At 43.5% G+C, this 14586-nt stretch overlaps 1 protein-coding gene across 3 annotated transcripts in view; it reads left to right on the top strand.

Moving 5' to 3' along the window:
* The window catches only part of RAD17 (RAD17 checkpoint clamp loader component), a 32601-nt gene extending 18315 nt beyond the window's left edge, over window positions 1–14286 (top strand). For 2 of the 3 annotated variants that reach the window (XM_045022124.1, XM_045022126.1), the window contains 6 exons: window positions 397–482; window positions 683–829; window positions 1334–1480; window positions 2407–2527; window positions 9618–9675; window positions 13401–14286. In XM_045022124.1, the coding sequence (XP_044878059.1) occupies window positions 397–482; window positions 683–829; window positions 1334–1480; window positions 2407–2527; window positions 9618–9675; window positions 13401–13668 (827 nt within the window). In that variant the 3' untranslated portion in view covers window positions 13669–14286. The remainder of the gene's footprint in view (window positions 1–396; window positions 483–682; window positions 830–1333; window positions 1481–2406; window positions 2528–9617; window positions 9676–13400) is intronic. The other variant, XM_045022125.1, reaches the window with a different exon arrangement.
* The last annotated feature ends 300 nt before the right edge of the window (window positions 14287–14586 follow it).

The following is a 14586-nucleotide window of genomic DNA, read 5'->3' as shown; positions in this document are numbered from 1 at the left end:
TTTAGGTGCTAAAGTTAACAGTTGTACTGCCTGTTGCCATGGATACATTACATTTACGGAACTGGGGCCTAATTCACTAAAAACGTAAGGGGGTGCAGCTCTGCTTTTGCCAGCAGTGACTTTGGCTCTAGACTTTTCCTAGCAATTAAGAACCAACACAGTAACCAATAGGAAAATAAGACTTCATTCTCAGTATTCTAATAAACTGATAATTGCATCTTATTATCATTATACATAGCTAGCATTACCCCCACCCCTTCTTTACCACCATAAGTTTAAATATGAAGATGAGGCTTGATTTTTATTCCTGATTTTTTTTATTAATGTTCAGTACAAACATAAAAATAATGCTATGTTTAATATTAAAGACTGTGGCACTATTTAAATTGCTTATAGGAGAACCACTATCTGATTCAGAATTTCCTCAGCTACCGTCTCATCTATCTGAATATGAAAGAGACACCTTACTTGTCCAACCTGAGGTAAAGGCCTTTATTAATCATTTGATACCCATTAATAAGACTTACAGGTATTTATGCAATTTGATGGACACAGCAGTTTTATCATTTACTGTGTGAATAATTATAAATAAAATAGACTTATTAACATTACATAACACTTCTCTTTGTGCAGAACATAGACTAATTTGTGGTTGTTGTTTTTTGTTTTTTTAATTAACTAGGATATTGTAGAAAAGTCACACATGCCTGGGGACCTATTTAATTTATATCTTCACCAAAACTATGTAGATTTTTTCACTGATATAGATGATCTTGTGAGAGCCAGTGAATACTTGAGTGCTGCTGACTTCCTCTGTAGTAACTGGAATGTAAGTTTGACACATTTTCACTCTTAATTTTCATATCCTGCAGCCACATATCTATGCATTCTTACTGATTTATAGTAAAAGAAAACAATGTAGGTTTTTACCATTTATAAACATTTTAGTTTATCTACAGCTATGCAAGTCTAACTCTCCTGAAAGTGTAGGCATAATTGTTACTATATCCTAAACTATGTGTACATTTTAACCAGCTGTACACATTTTTGGTATGCTTTGTATTAATATTTCCTACAACATACAATAGTGTGTACAAAATACTTGCCAGAAGTGCTGTCTTTTTAGGGTTATGGTGAATACATATTAAAAATTGGTTCAGAGAATATGCCTTTCACTTGAAATAACTAAGCCAGTTAATGCTTTCATCCTTTAACGAGTGTTCCAAACATGGATGAGTAGCTGCACATTTACAGCAATATTTGCTCACCTTTATAAACTTCCACACTGACTCTGCAAACTTCACAATTTGCATAATGTCATGTTTTGTTTTAGTCACGACTTACACTCAGGGAATACAGTGCATCTGTGGCCACAAGAGGTGTGATACATTCAAATACCGCTAGAGCCTTTGCCCATTGCCAAGGAGGAATGGGTTTTCGGCCTTTTCATAAACCCCAGTGGTTCCTAATCAATAAAAAGGTAAATACTTCACATTTAAGATACTTTTGTTTAAATTTGGAAATTTAACTGCTATGATTTATAGTGTTGTTTACGGGACTATTCATGTTAGAAACAATATATTAAACAAATATAGAAGTGTATGGAAATACCTTTTTTTTTTTTTAAATCAGTTTTCAGATATAGACTTAAAAACTTATTTTCTACTAATTAGAAAATAACTAGGGGTCCCAGAAAACAGACTGTTTTACACCCAAAATTAAGAGATTGTACTACAGGATTTCTGAGATTCTTGAAATTCTAGTTAATACAGTACAAAATTAGTGAAAAAGAAATATAATGAAGTGTGTTGTAAATGAAATCAAACTCATGCCCCTTAAATCATCTTAGTCTGATTTGTAAGGTGGACAATTATTGATTCCCTTACTATTGCCTTGCCTTAGCTGTTTGTGATCAACAGCTCAACTATAAGATTACAAAGCTCTTGAAAAAAATTGTACTTCATTTAAAAGGTGCCTTATGCTGTCTGGAAAGCCTGACTGAGGCATCCTATAATTCAATTATAAGAATCCTCAGGAAACTTGCAAGAGAAACATAAAACAGATTTGAAGTAAATAAACTTAATGTTGAAGTTTTTTGTTTTTTAATTAAACCTTGTTGCTTATCTTTTGTCTGAACCCTCATCCCTTAATGGCTGTTTGAAGAACAATCCACTAGGCAAGGGCAAGGCTTATTATGCTGTTTTGTATGATGTGGAATGTTTGGGTGAACATTCATTACAGCTTTTAACATATCATAGTAACCTACATAATTATACTGACAAAATAATAGAGCCAAAACATGGATTCTTTGGTTTCTTTGGAGCTTAATTAAGCTTTTAGGTACTATGTTTTCTCACTTGTGATATTTTGTTTTTTGTTCCCTCCCTTCCCCCCTCCCCCCATTAGTATCAAGAAAACTGCCTCGCTGCAAAATCTCTATTTTCAAGTTTCTGTTTACCACCTTTATGCCTTCAAACCCAGCTGTTGCCTTTTCTTGCCATGCTGACAAATCCAATGAGAAACCAAGGTAGTTTTTTTTTGTTAAAAAAAAAGTTTAAATTTCTATCCATAATACATATGGAAGGTCCTTGTGAGCTAAAATCAGAACACAATCTGCAGTGTTGCCTAGATAAGAAAACAGCACATTGTGGAATAAATATTGTGTTGCCTCTATATAAATCCATGGTATGCCCACATCTTGAATACTGTGTGCAGATGTGGTCACTTCATCTCAAAAAAAGATGTATTGGAATTGGAAAAGGTTCAGAAAAGGGCAACAAAAATGATTTAGGGGTATGGAATGGCTTCCATATGAGGAGAGATTAGTAAGACTGGGACTTTTCAGTTTGGAAAAGAGACTGCTAAGGGGAGATATGATTGAGGTCTATAAAATCATGACTGGTGTGGAGAAAGTAAATAAGGGAGTGTTGTTTACTCCTCATAACACAAGAACTAGGAGTCACCAAATGAAATTAATAGGCAGCAGGTTTAAAACAAAGAAAGAAGTATTTCTCCACACAGTGCACAGTCAGCCTGTGGAACTCCTTGCCAGAGGATGTCGTGAAGGCCAAGACCATAACAGGGTTCAAAAAAGAACTGGATAAATTCATAGAGGATAAGTTCATCAGTGGCTATTAACCAGGATGGGCAGGAATGGTGTCCCTACCCTCTGTTTGCCAGAAGCTCAGAATGAGCGACCACTTGATGATTACTTGTTCTGTTTGTTCCCTCTGGGGCAGCTGGCACTGGCCACTGTCGGAAGATAGGATACTGGGCTAGATGGACCTTTGGTCTGACCCAGTTATGTTCTTTATGTTCATATAGCAACAAAACTTTATATTAGAAGTTTGATTCCAATATACTTCCCCATGTGAGTAGGTGGTTATAGCTATATCCCAAATGTTCTTAAATGACAGGACATTTGGGTCTTTTTCTTGTGCTGAGGTAATGCACATATCCATAAACAAGGTGATTCATTTGAGCAGGAGTTCAAGTGATTGATCATGTGTATTCCACAATAGGTGTGTGTGCTTGCCACGTGCACCGATGTTTGAAGTTTTTCCCCGAGCAACCCCTGGAGTGGCGCCTCCATTGTGCAGTATAAGAGGCACTGCATGCTCCCCCCCCATCCTCAGTTCCTTCTTGTGAAGATGCTTTGGAAGTGCTCTGCCCCAGCTTTGTTGTTTGTTCAGTGTATGGTACCTGTAGTTAGTAGTTTGATTAGTTTTAGTTTAGTTTAGCTATTGCGCCCGGGCCAGGGCATGCACCGCGCCCTGGGTTTTAAGTCATGCGACACTTGTAGGCGACCAGTGCCAGTGAGTGATCCACATGTGGACTGTTTACGCTGTTTGGATGAAATCCATCTCAGTGATTGTTGCAAGTTGTTTAAGCCTCAAACCGAAGGAGAGAGACATTAGACTCTGGGCCATCCTGATGGAGTCGATGTTGACCCCGACTCTGGCGCGCTGCTGCGAGTCGGCACCACGGCTTTGGTGCGTGGCGATCTTTTTCTCCTCCTCTCCCCCCCCCCCCGGTGCCATCTGCCAGTTGGCACTTCTCCCCGTCCACCGGGCACGCTAAGAAGGCTAAGAAGAGGCCATCTCTGCCATGGCACGGGAACAAAACAGGCGGAGAGGCTACACCCATGTTGGGCAGTCCTCGGTCCCCATTGGCCTCCAGGCCTCCGACTCAAGTCGAGCAGTGTAGCCCGGCCCATTCCCCATTCAGAGCAGGCTTCCCTGGATGTCCGGATCCCCTTCACACTAGAGGCCCTGCAAGCGACCTGGGACGTTATGTCCATGCCGGTACCAGGAGCACTGCCAATGTTGGCTGCGCGGTCCAGAGGCAAGCCACCACTAGGATCTCCGGAGTCACCTCCGACTCGATACCAGTCTCAGTCGAGGGAATGTTCCTGATGCCATTCGCTGCTCAGCGACCATCCCGTGCGTAGTCCATGTAGGTTGCCGTCAACCCCCACCAGGTTGTCTGGCTGGGTTCCGTCTGACAGAGACTCTAGACACCACTCCGCCTTGAGGAGCGGACACCGATGGGACCAAGGCAGATGCCGCCGAAGGTCCTTGTCTCAGAGGGGCTATTGTAGCCAGTCACAACATGAACGTCAACGCCTTTCCCGTTCATCTTGCTCCAGGACCCTGCCACGGCACCGTTCCCACAGCTCCGGGTGTTGATCGCTGGTGCTTTGCCATTGCAGATCCACCTGCCAGAGCTGATCACGGAGCAGCTGCTACCGGTGTTATTGTTCCTTCACATCGGGGTCATGGTCCCGTGGTCAGCACCGCTCCTGGCACCACTGCCTCTCCTCTCGGTCCAGGGACAGCGGCAACTCATACGTCAGCCTGGCCTCCCTTCGTAGTCGGCCTGGCTGGCCTTGACCCATCGATGGATGAACAGTCTGCTCTGCTGGTGCCACAGCAGGTGGCACAATAGTACAAGTGGGCATCATGGCCCCAGATGCAGCCCCTGGTGGGTGCTCGCTCGGTGGCTGGAGCCTCGGAACGACTATCGGCCTCCCTCTTCCAGCCTCCGAGGAAGGAGTTGGTGGGGCGTGCATCTTAGGCACTGTGCCCAGAGAGCAACCAGGTGGTGGATCCTCCGGTGCCGGTGGACACGCAAAGTACTGCGCCTGCCTCCTTGCCCTCCCCTAATGAGGCGATTATGGCCCCTGCTCCCTCCATCCTTCAGGAGGACTCTAAAACCCACCAAGAGCTATTGAAAGTGGTGGCATCAAACCTCAGCCTTCAGGCAGAGGAGGTGGAGGAGCCCTCAGACTCTCTTTCTTTTTAACATCCTGTCTCCCTCGGTACCGGGCAGGGTGGCCTTGCCACTTCACGAAGGGGTAGCAAAAATTTCAAATGCCCTGTGCCAAACCCCAGCCTTATTGGCCCCCATCTCTAAGAGCGGAATGCAAGTATTTTGTGCCTGCCAAAGGACATGAATACCTATACACTCACCCTGCCCCTAACTCCGTGGTGGTCGAGTCGGTTAACCACAGGGAGCAGTAGGGCCAACCAGCCCCTACTCCGAAAAATAAAGATTCAAGGAGGCTGGATTCATTTGGAAGGAAAATTTATTCATCCTCGAGCTTAAAGTTACGGGTGACGAACCATCAGGCTCTCCTGGGCCAGTATGAGTTCAATCTGTGGGGCTCTTTACTCAAGTTTGAGGGCTCCCTCCAGGAGCGTGACAGGAAGGAGTTCAAAGAGCTGGTGGAGGAGGGTACAGTGGCTGCCAGGGCAACCCTGCAGGCAGCGGTGGATGTGACGGACCCGGACGCGTGGTCCATGGCCTCTGTGGTGTCCAGGAGAAAGGTGTCATGGCTCCTGCTCTCTGGGTTGTCCGGTGAGGTGAAGCCCTCCTTGCAGGACCTCCTGTTTGACAGCAAGGCTTTGTTGGCGGAACAGATGGCAATAAAACTACATAGCCTGAAAGAGTCCCGCACTACACTTAAGACTCTTGGCCTCTATGTTCTGGCTCCAGCTAGACCTAAGTTTAAGCCATAGCAGGCTCCCGCCTAGGCCACCCACTCTAAATATGAGCCCCCTTATAAAAAGTCGCGGGACTATAAGAAGTGCCTGCAGAGGCAGTCTCAGTCTGCCCCCCTGCTTGGGTCCTCCAAGGGCAAACAGGCAAAGAAAGGGCAGTTTTGATGCGAAGCCCAGGGGCGACCTACCAGTTCTCATCAGAAGCTTCCCTTCTCCAACTGGTTGTGTGCTTTTTTCCCCAGAGTGGTCGCAGCTGACCTCCGACCAATGGATCCTCAATACCATCTCCCGGGGTTACACCCTCCAGTTTACCTCCACCCTGCCCAACCACTCTCTGCCCCTGTCCCTCCTGGAGGACTCCTCTCACGAGGCTCTGCTCGATCAGGAGATGGGGCGGCTCCTTGGCCTAGGAGCAGTGAAAGTGGTGCCAGCGGAGTTCAAATGCAAGGGTACTACTCCCGCTATTTCCTTATCCCGAAGACCAAAGGGGGGCTCAGGCCCATCCTGGACCTGCGAGGTCTGAACCAGTATGTGGTAAAACTCAAGTTCTACATGGTCTCCCTGGCCTCTATCATTCCCTCCCTGGATCCCGGGGACTGGTACGCCACCCTCGATCTGCAGGATGCATACTTCCACATCCATATATTCGAGGGGCACAGACTCCTCCTCCGTTTCACAGTTGGGCAGCAACACTACCAATTTACAGTCCTCCCATTTGGCCTGTCCACTGCCCCCAAGGTATTTACAAAGTGTGTGGTGTTGGTGGCGGCCTATCTCATGCACTGTGGGGTCCAGATCTTCCCCTGTCTGGACAACTGGCTGGTCAAGGGCAGCTCCTGGTCGCAGGTGCGGGATCACGTGGCGCTCTTGTCCACGTGCAATCGTTTGGGCCTGTTGGTAAACGACACCAAGTCCATATTAGTCCCAGTACAATGCATAGAGTTTATCAAGGCAGTCCTGGACAGCACGTTAGCCAGAGCCTCCCTCCCACCAGACAGGTTCGAGACCCTGAAAGGGCACATCGACACAGTCATAAGGTTTCCAGTGACAATAACCAGAGCATGTCTCCAGCTCTTGGGTCACATGTCAGCGTGCACATATGTGGTCGATCATGCCAGACTCGGGACGAGGCCCCTCCAGCTCTGGTTGGCTTCGGCATTCTCCCAGGCCAGAGACAGGATGGACAAAGTCCTCACTGTGCCCGAACCAGTGATTGCCTCCCTACGATGGCGGTCCTCCCCGGAGAACATGCGCTGCAGGGTCCCGTTCAGAGGCAGGCCCCTGACGATGGAACTGGTGTCCAATGCCTTGGACCTGGGTGGGGAGCCCATGTGGGAACCCTTCAGACCCAAGGTCTATGGTCTGCACAGGATCTGGCCCTCCACCTAAACATCAGGGGGCTCAGGGCAGTCTGGCTGGGGTGCATGGCCTTCCGCTCGCACTTGAAGGGCCGAGTGGTCAGGGTTCTCACGGACAACATGGCCTTGATGTTTTATAACAGGCAAGGCGGGGCCCGATCCTCTGCCTGGAAGCCCTCAAGCTGTGGGACTTCTGTATAACCCATGACATTTGCCTACAGGCCTTCCACCTGCTGGTGCAGGGGCGCACAGTATTCTCCCATGCTATCACTGGCCGATTCCTTAAGAGATTGGATCGTCTCTTCCTGTACGTTAGGCACCCAGTCCTGCAGTGGAACCTGAACTTGGTGCTGGCCCGCCTGACGGGCCCCCCATTGGAGCCACTAGCTACGTGCTCCTGGTGCACCTCTCGTGGCAATCACGTCAGCTATGCGGGTCTCAGAACTCAGGGCCCTGACCTCCGACCCCCTGTACACGGTGTTCCATAAGGATAAGGTCCAGCTCTGCCCACATCCTTCATTCCTCCTGAAGGTGGCCTCTGCCTACCACGTGGGTCAGGACATTTTCCTGCCAGTGCTCTGCCCCATGCGTCCAGCGAGGAGCGCCGCCTCCACATGCTGGATATGAGACAGGCTCTTGCCTTTTACCTGGAGCAGACTAAGCCGTTCAGGAAGTCCTCGCAGCTGTTCATCGCCTCGGCCAAACGCATGAGGGGTCAGCCGATTTCCACTCAGCAGCTCTCCAACTGGATCACCTCGTGCATCTGTATCTGTTATGACCTGGCTGGAATCCCCCTGCTGTCAATTGTGAGAGCACACTCCACTAGGGTTCAAGCCTCCTCAGCTGCCTTTTTAGCCCATGTTCCCATTCAGGACATTTGTAGGGCTGCCACATGGTCTTCGGTTCACACATTCACATAGCATTATGTGATCGTCTCTCAGACCTGGGAGGACGCCGGGTTTGGCAGGGCTGTACTCCATCCCGAAAGTTTGTGAACTCCTACTACCTTCAACAGATACAGCTTGGAATCACCTATTGTGGAATACACATGAGCAGTCACTCGAAGAAAAGACAGTTACCTTTTCCGTAACTGGTGTTCTTCGAGATGTGTTGCTCATGTCTATTCCACATCTCACCCTCCTTCCCCTCTGTCGGAGTTGTCCGGCAAGAAGGAACTGGGGGGGGGGGGGAGCTTGCAGCGCCCCTTATACCACGCCATGGAGGCGCCACTCCAGGGGTCACTAGGGGCGCTCGCCTACGGGTACTGCGAGGGGAAAAACTTCAGACACCAGTGCATGTGGCGAGCATGCACACCTATTGTGGAATACATAAGCAACACATCTCAAAGAACACCAGTTACGGAAAAAGATAACTGTCTTTTCCTTCCTTTTGTATGGCATCTCCAGATTATGTATTGCTATTGAGGTTTTGTACTGTAACCTAATCCTTAATCCAGTTCACTTCATATGGCAAATGCTGTTGGTTTTTCCTAATGAGAGATGTATTTTAATTGCTTTCATTGCCCCTCTGCATTCTTTGACAGTACTTCCATTTACTAGTGGATAAACCAAAAGGCTGAAGGCAGAGTATCTTATGGAAGTGCAGAAATCTTATTATAACATAATAGGAAATCAGAGAGGGTCATGATATTGTTGTTATAGTAGAAGTTTAGCTGCCCACTTTATTTGAGGTTTAGACAAAATAAGTGTATCTTCAACAATTCCATGTTTTTCATTTCTGGCAGGTTTAGGAAACGTTTTTTCTTCCATTTGTATGGAAAGAGTATGGGAAATATGAGGCCACTCAGTTCAGGAAGTTGATGGCAATCTCAGTCATTTTATTTAGAATAAAATGACTTCTGACGTATCACAAAGTTCATTGTTTGGAAAACAGGGTCCACTTATTAGATATTGAACTAGATGCCTTTAAGCATACATAAAACTGAGATAAGGCCTTTCCAGTTTCAAGATGAAGTCATCCTGAAGACTATCTGAATTGGTTACTACAAGATATTTACAGATGCCTACGTAAAATTAAAAAATCCCAGCCACTTTATTCACTGCTGTTCCCTAATTTGATATAGTTGTATGGCATTATACATTGTGAAAATTCATAATAGGATAATTTTAACTACTATACCAAAAAATCTTGTGGACATTTACAAGATTAGTGAATTACATTTTATTTTTCTTGTGTGCTTTATTTTATGTGCATTATGACCAGTCCAAGGTGACAGTGATTCTATCTTTGTTCTCAGCTCAGATTGCCTTTATCCAGGATGTTGGAAGGCTTTCCTTGAAGAGACACTTTGGAGGGTAAATGTAAATCTTATTTGTGTTAGAAAAGCACCATTCATGTTTTATATATTGAAAATCAAAGATACTCTACAGTGCATCATCTTTCCTGCACAATGTCTCCAAGATGAGCTATTTCCTTTCTGTTCACACTGCCAAAACTCTCATTCAAGTTTTCATCATCTCATGCCTTGGCTACTGCAACCTCCTCCTCTCTGGCCTTGATGTCTGCAACCTGTCACCACTCAAATCCTTTCAAAATGCTGCTGTTAAGATCATCTTGCTGGCTTGTCACTCTGACTGTATCCTCTCTCCATTGGCTCCCTCTCTTCCACTGCATCAAATGCAACCTTGTGCTGTGCCTACTACCACGGGGACCTGACCTGGTTGACGCCTGTGTGTTACTAAATGTTAAATGTATACAAATTAACTTACGAAAGCCAAAAAGAAGAGTAAAAGTTATTCTGTCCTTTTACTCCTTACATACCATGAGATCACCCCTGACATTTTGACAGAGCACTATATTAGGGTAGGGTCTATACTCACCGTCCGGGTCGACGCGGTGTGTTCGACTTCTCGGAGTTCGAACTATCACATCTAATCAAGACGCGATAGTTCGAACTCCCCGCGCACTCCGGTCGACTCCGGAACTCCACCACCGTGAACGGCGGTGGCGGAGTCGACCTTGGAGCCACGGAGTTCGACCCCGCCACGTCTGGACGGGTAAGTCAGTCGAACTAGGGTACTTTGAGTTCAGCTACGCTATTCACGTAGCTGAACTTGCGTACCCTAGTTCGACCCCCCCCCTTAGTGTAGACCAGGCCTTAAATGCAATATTAGATGAGCAAGAAAGATGATATAAAGCGGAAACTATTCTTACCTTCTTTGAATCAGTTATGCATTTATAAAATTATGATCTATTGAGAGAGTGATTTTTAAAGTATTCCTATTACTCTGAAGTTAAAAACATGATTTTTTTTGTCTCATGGAATTTTATACTATTGCTCTGTGAATACTTGGGGACTATTTTTATTTAGTATAAAATAGGCATAAGTTTAATTTATAGCAGGTTTATGATTTGTACTATGTATGGAGTTATGAATTTCCACTGTCTGTTTCCTAAAAATCCTTACATAAGGGAGCCAAATTGACAGAGACCAAAATCCTACTTAGCCACAGAACATGTAGAGCTCAGACAGTGACACTGCAGCCTATCCCATACTTTGATATCATTGGGCCTCAACTAAAGGACTAATTTCTAGGGGTAGGATGACAGTTAAGTTTCCATAACCTCTCATAACCTTGATTTGAGAGAGACCAGCAGGAGTTTTAAATGTGATGTGTTAGTGAGTTGTATGGATTTGGGGGGGGGGTGGTTATTTTATTTTATTTTGGTGCTATGAGAACTTGACCACAAGAAACTGGAAAGAGATTACCAAGTCACTTCACTTATCAAACTGTTTGGTCACTGAACAGATCAGATCGTTATGACTTTGACCCTCTACCTACTTTAACTGAATTTAAAATAGCGACTCTGAAGTGAAAGCTTCTATTCCCATGTTTCCCAAGAAATTTAATTTTAGAAATAAAAGCCATTTAAATTAAGTAGATTACAGGAAAGGCACCTTTGCATTACCACTGACCAAATTTGAGAAATGTTGTATTCTCAAATTATTTTTAGACTTCTCTATGGAATGTCTCTGTCTGAAGCAGACTTTTAAGAGAGTGATAATCCATTAATACCTGCATTATTGGGTATTGCTTTAGTATTTTGAGAAGGGTTTCACCTGCAGGACCACTTCCTCTTGAGGAAAAAAAATGCAGATTATAGCTCATTAAATGTTTTTGGAGATGGGGCAAGGGGTAAAGCATTGGTTTACCATTTTAATGCCATGAAATAAATATATATTTATATTTGGTCCCAGGATATGAGAGAGACAAAGTGGGTGAGGTAATACCTTTTATTGGACCTTCTGTTGGTGGGAGACAAATTTTTGTCTCTTGAAGCAACAGAAGTTGGTCCAATAAAAGAGATTGCTTCACCCACCTTGTATGTCTCATTACATATATTGACACTGGTAAAGCATTTGGTACTGTCATGAAATCCTAACATAAGAACAGCCATACTGCATCAGACCAAAGGTCTATCTACTCCTGTATCCTGTCTTCTAACAGTGGCCAATGTCAGATGCTTCAGAGGGAATGAACAGAACAAGTAATCATCAAGTGATCCATCCCTTTTTGTCTATTCCCAGCTTCTGGCAAACAGAGGCTAGGGACACCATCCCTGCCCATCCTGGTTAATAGCCACTGATGGACCTATCCTCCATGAGTTTATCTAGTTCTTTTTTGAACTCTATTATAGTCTTGGCCTTCACAACATCCTCTGGCAAAGAGTTCCACAGGTTGATTGTGTGTTGTGTGAAGAAATACTTCCTTCTATTAGTTTTAAACCTGCTGCCTAGTAATTTCATGTGGTGACCCCTAATTCTTGTGTTATGAGAAGGACTAAATAACATTTCTGCACACCAGTCATGATTGTATAGATCTTTATCATATTCCCCCCTTTGTCATCTCTTTTTCAAGCTGAAAAGTCCCAGTCTTAATCTCTCTTCATATGGAAGCTGATCCATGCTCCTAATCATTTTTGTTGCCCTTTTCTGAACCTTTTCCAATTCCAATATATCTCTTTTGAGATGGGGCAACCACATCTGTATGCAGAATTCAAGATGTGGGCGTACCATGGATTTATACAGGGGCAATATGGTATTTTCTGAACCTAAAAAAAACCTAATTCATGTTGCCTAGGATAGGAGCACTGACATGGGTAAAGACTGTAAACAAAGAGTGACAATATATAGTAGTTTTATCAATTGGAAGTGTCTAGTGGGTTACTATGGGGCTAAGCATTAGGACCAGTCCTGTCAACATTTTTTATCATCTGGAAGAGGTTCAAAACATCACATTAATGGAAACTGGCGTTGATATTAATTGGTGAAAGTTATGAACACCACTCATGACAAAGTAGTAATACAAAGAGACCTAGATAGATTAGAAACATGATCAGAAAAGCAAAATGAGAAATAGAACTGTAATCTCTTCCCCTTCCCCCTTTCAGATTTTTTTATATATACTGGAATTCCTTAAGGGGCAGGGAACAATGCCATCTTTTATGTTTGGAAAGTGTCTAGCACACTATAGGCACTGCTAGAAATAAATAATGCAACTTGTAACGGTCTACATTTTTCTAAGGCAAAGTAATCCGACCACAAATGCGTCATGGCAGGGAAAAATCTAGAAGCAGTAATGCTAAAAGAGACTTAAGGGGTGATAATGAGCAGCAAATGTAGCAATGTGATATCCTTTAAAACCAGCCATTTGTAGTTTTGAGCTGCATACACAAATGCAATACTTGCAAAGAGCAGGGAGCAAGTACTCCTATACAGCTCTGGTGTAAGTGCACTTGCAATGTTGTGTGTAGTTCTGGGCACCAGATTTATGTAACGGGAGGATGCACAAAGAGGAGCAATACAAATTATTAGAAGTACTGGTTTAGGAAGGAGGAGGATGTATATTTTAGGTATGGTTATAACAATGCAAATATTTTGAAAGCTGTAAATACCAAAGAAAAGGGATTATTTAGTGTGATATGTGGGTGACTTATTCTATTTCAACTTCCATGATCTGTGAAAGAGAGTGCTTCATTTTATTTTTTCTTGTTACTGATGGTTGTTATGATTTTGCAGGTTAAAGCTTGAAACTCTTACAGATAAAGATCTTGGTATGCCAGGCTTTGAAAATATTGACGAAGGAGACCTTTCTGCCATGCAGCCTCTGGAGGTGCTTGTCCAGTTGGAGAAAAAACAAATAAATGAGACTGAGCCAGATGAATTTCCTCTTACTTCCAGCCAGGCTAGTGGAAGTGAACTACCAGGTAGTCAACCTCAGCCTATTACAGCACAAGCAGTCCTGGAGGAAGATGAATTAAAAATAGATGAATATGATAGCGACTGAGTGCAACAAAATGTCAGTGCCGTTGGTCTAACATTGTTTAACAGAATGTTTTTTTTATTTTGTGGTAAAAGATTCTTTCTTGACTAGATTGTAACAAAAGCATCAATGATGTATTAAAGAGTGGGCCAGTTCTAATTCTGCCTTAATATTCCTGTGACTAATCACATGAGAGTATGCTACAGGCTTAAGCCCAGTGTGTACTGGGGTAGTATCAAGGTGCCAAGTTTCCTTACCTTCCCTTGACATTGCAGTATGGAGCCCTAAGTGTGTGAACTTAATCAAAGATGTTGCCCCCTGCCTGTCCTGGGCCATCATAGTAACCTATATTTAAACAAAATTAAAATTATAAATGATGAGCTGAAATATTTGAAAGAAAACTAATGGTGAATAGTAAATCACATTTTTATTTTTTTACACTTTTTAATTTAATCTTGCAGTTTCTGGGTATACCTTGTATACTTTTTGTCAGCATTTGGAGGTTTTACTAAATCTCACATGCTGTTGAAAACATTTACTACTGTTTGGAAACCTTTTGAGGGAAGAAAGAATAAAATGTAAATTGTAAAAAAGTTAGTTCAGTATTGATGTAAATAATAAATCTCTTACTGTTACTTGTTACAATTTTGTACTTTTTTGGCCAGATAGATATTTTATATATGTTTATAAAAAGATGCATATGTTGTATAGTAGATTTTAGATTTTTTTGAGATTTGCATAATTTATCAAGGAATACATCATTAAAATTAAAGTGCTTTGTACTCTTAAGGAAATTAATAGTTTATGTGAAGACATTTTTCCTCTAAATGACTTCTAAATTTAGATATACTTTGCAGAAGGTGTCTGTTTAAATAAATAAAATCCTGTGGTACTGATGATAAATGATGAGATTGTAGCAGGGGTTCTCAAACTGGGGGTCAG

This window comes from Mauremys mutica, chromosome 6 (genome assembly GCF_020497125.1).
Source record: "Mauremys mutica isolate MM-2020 ecotype Southern chromosome 6, ASM2049712v1, whole genome shotgun sequence".
In the NCBI taxonomy this organism is placed as follows: domain Eukaryota; kingdom Metazoa; phylum Chordata; order Testudines; family Geoemydidae; genus Mauremys; species Mauremys mutica.
This window is presented reverse-complemented; position numbering and strand designations above follow the sequence as displayed.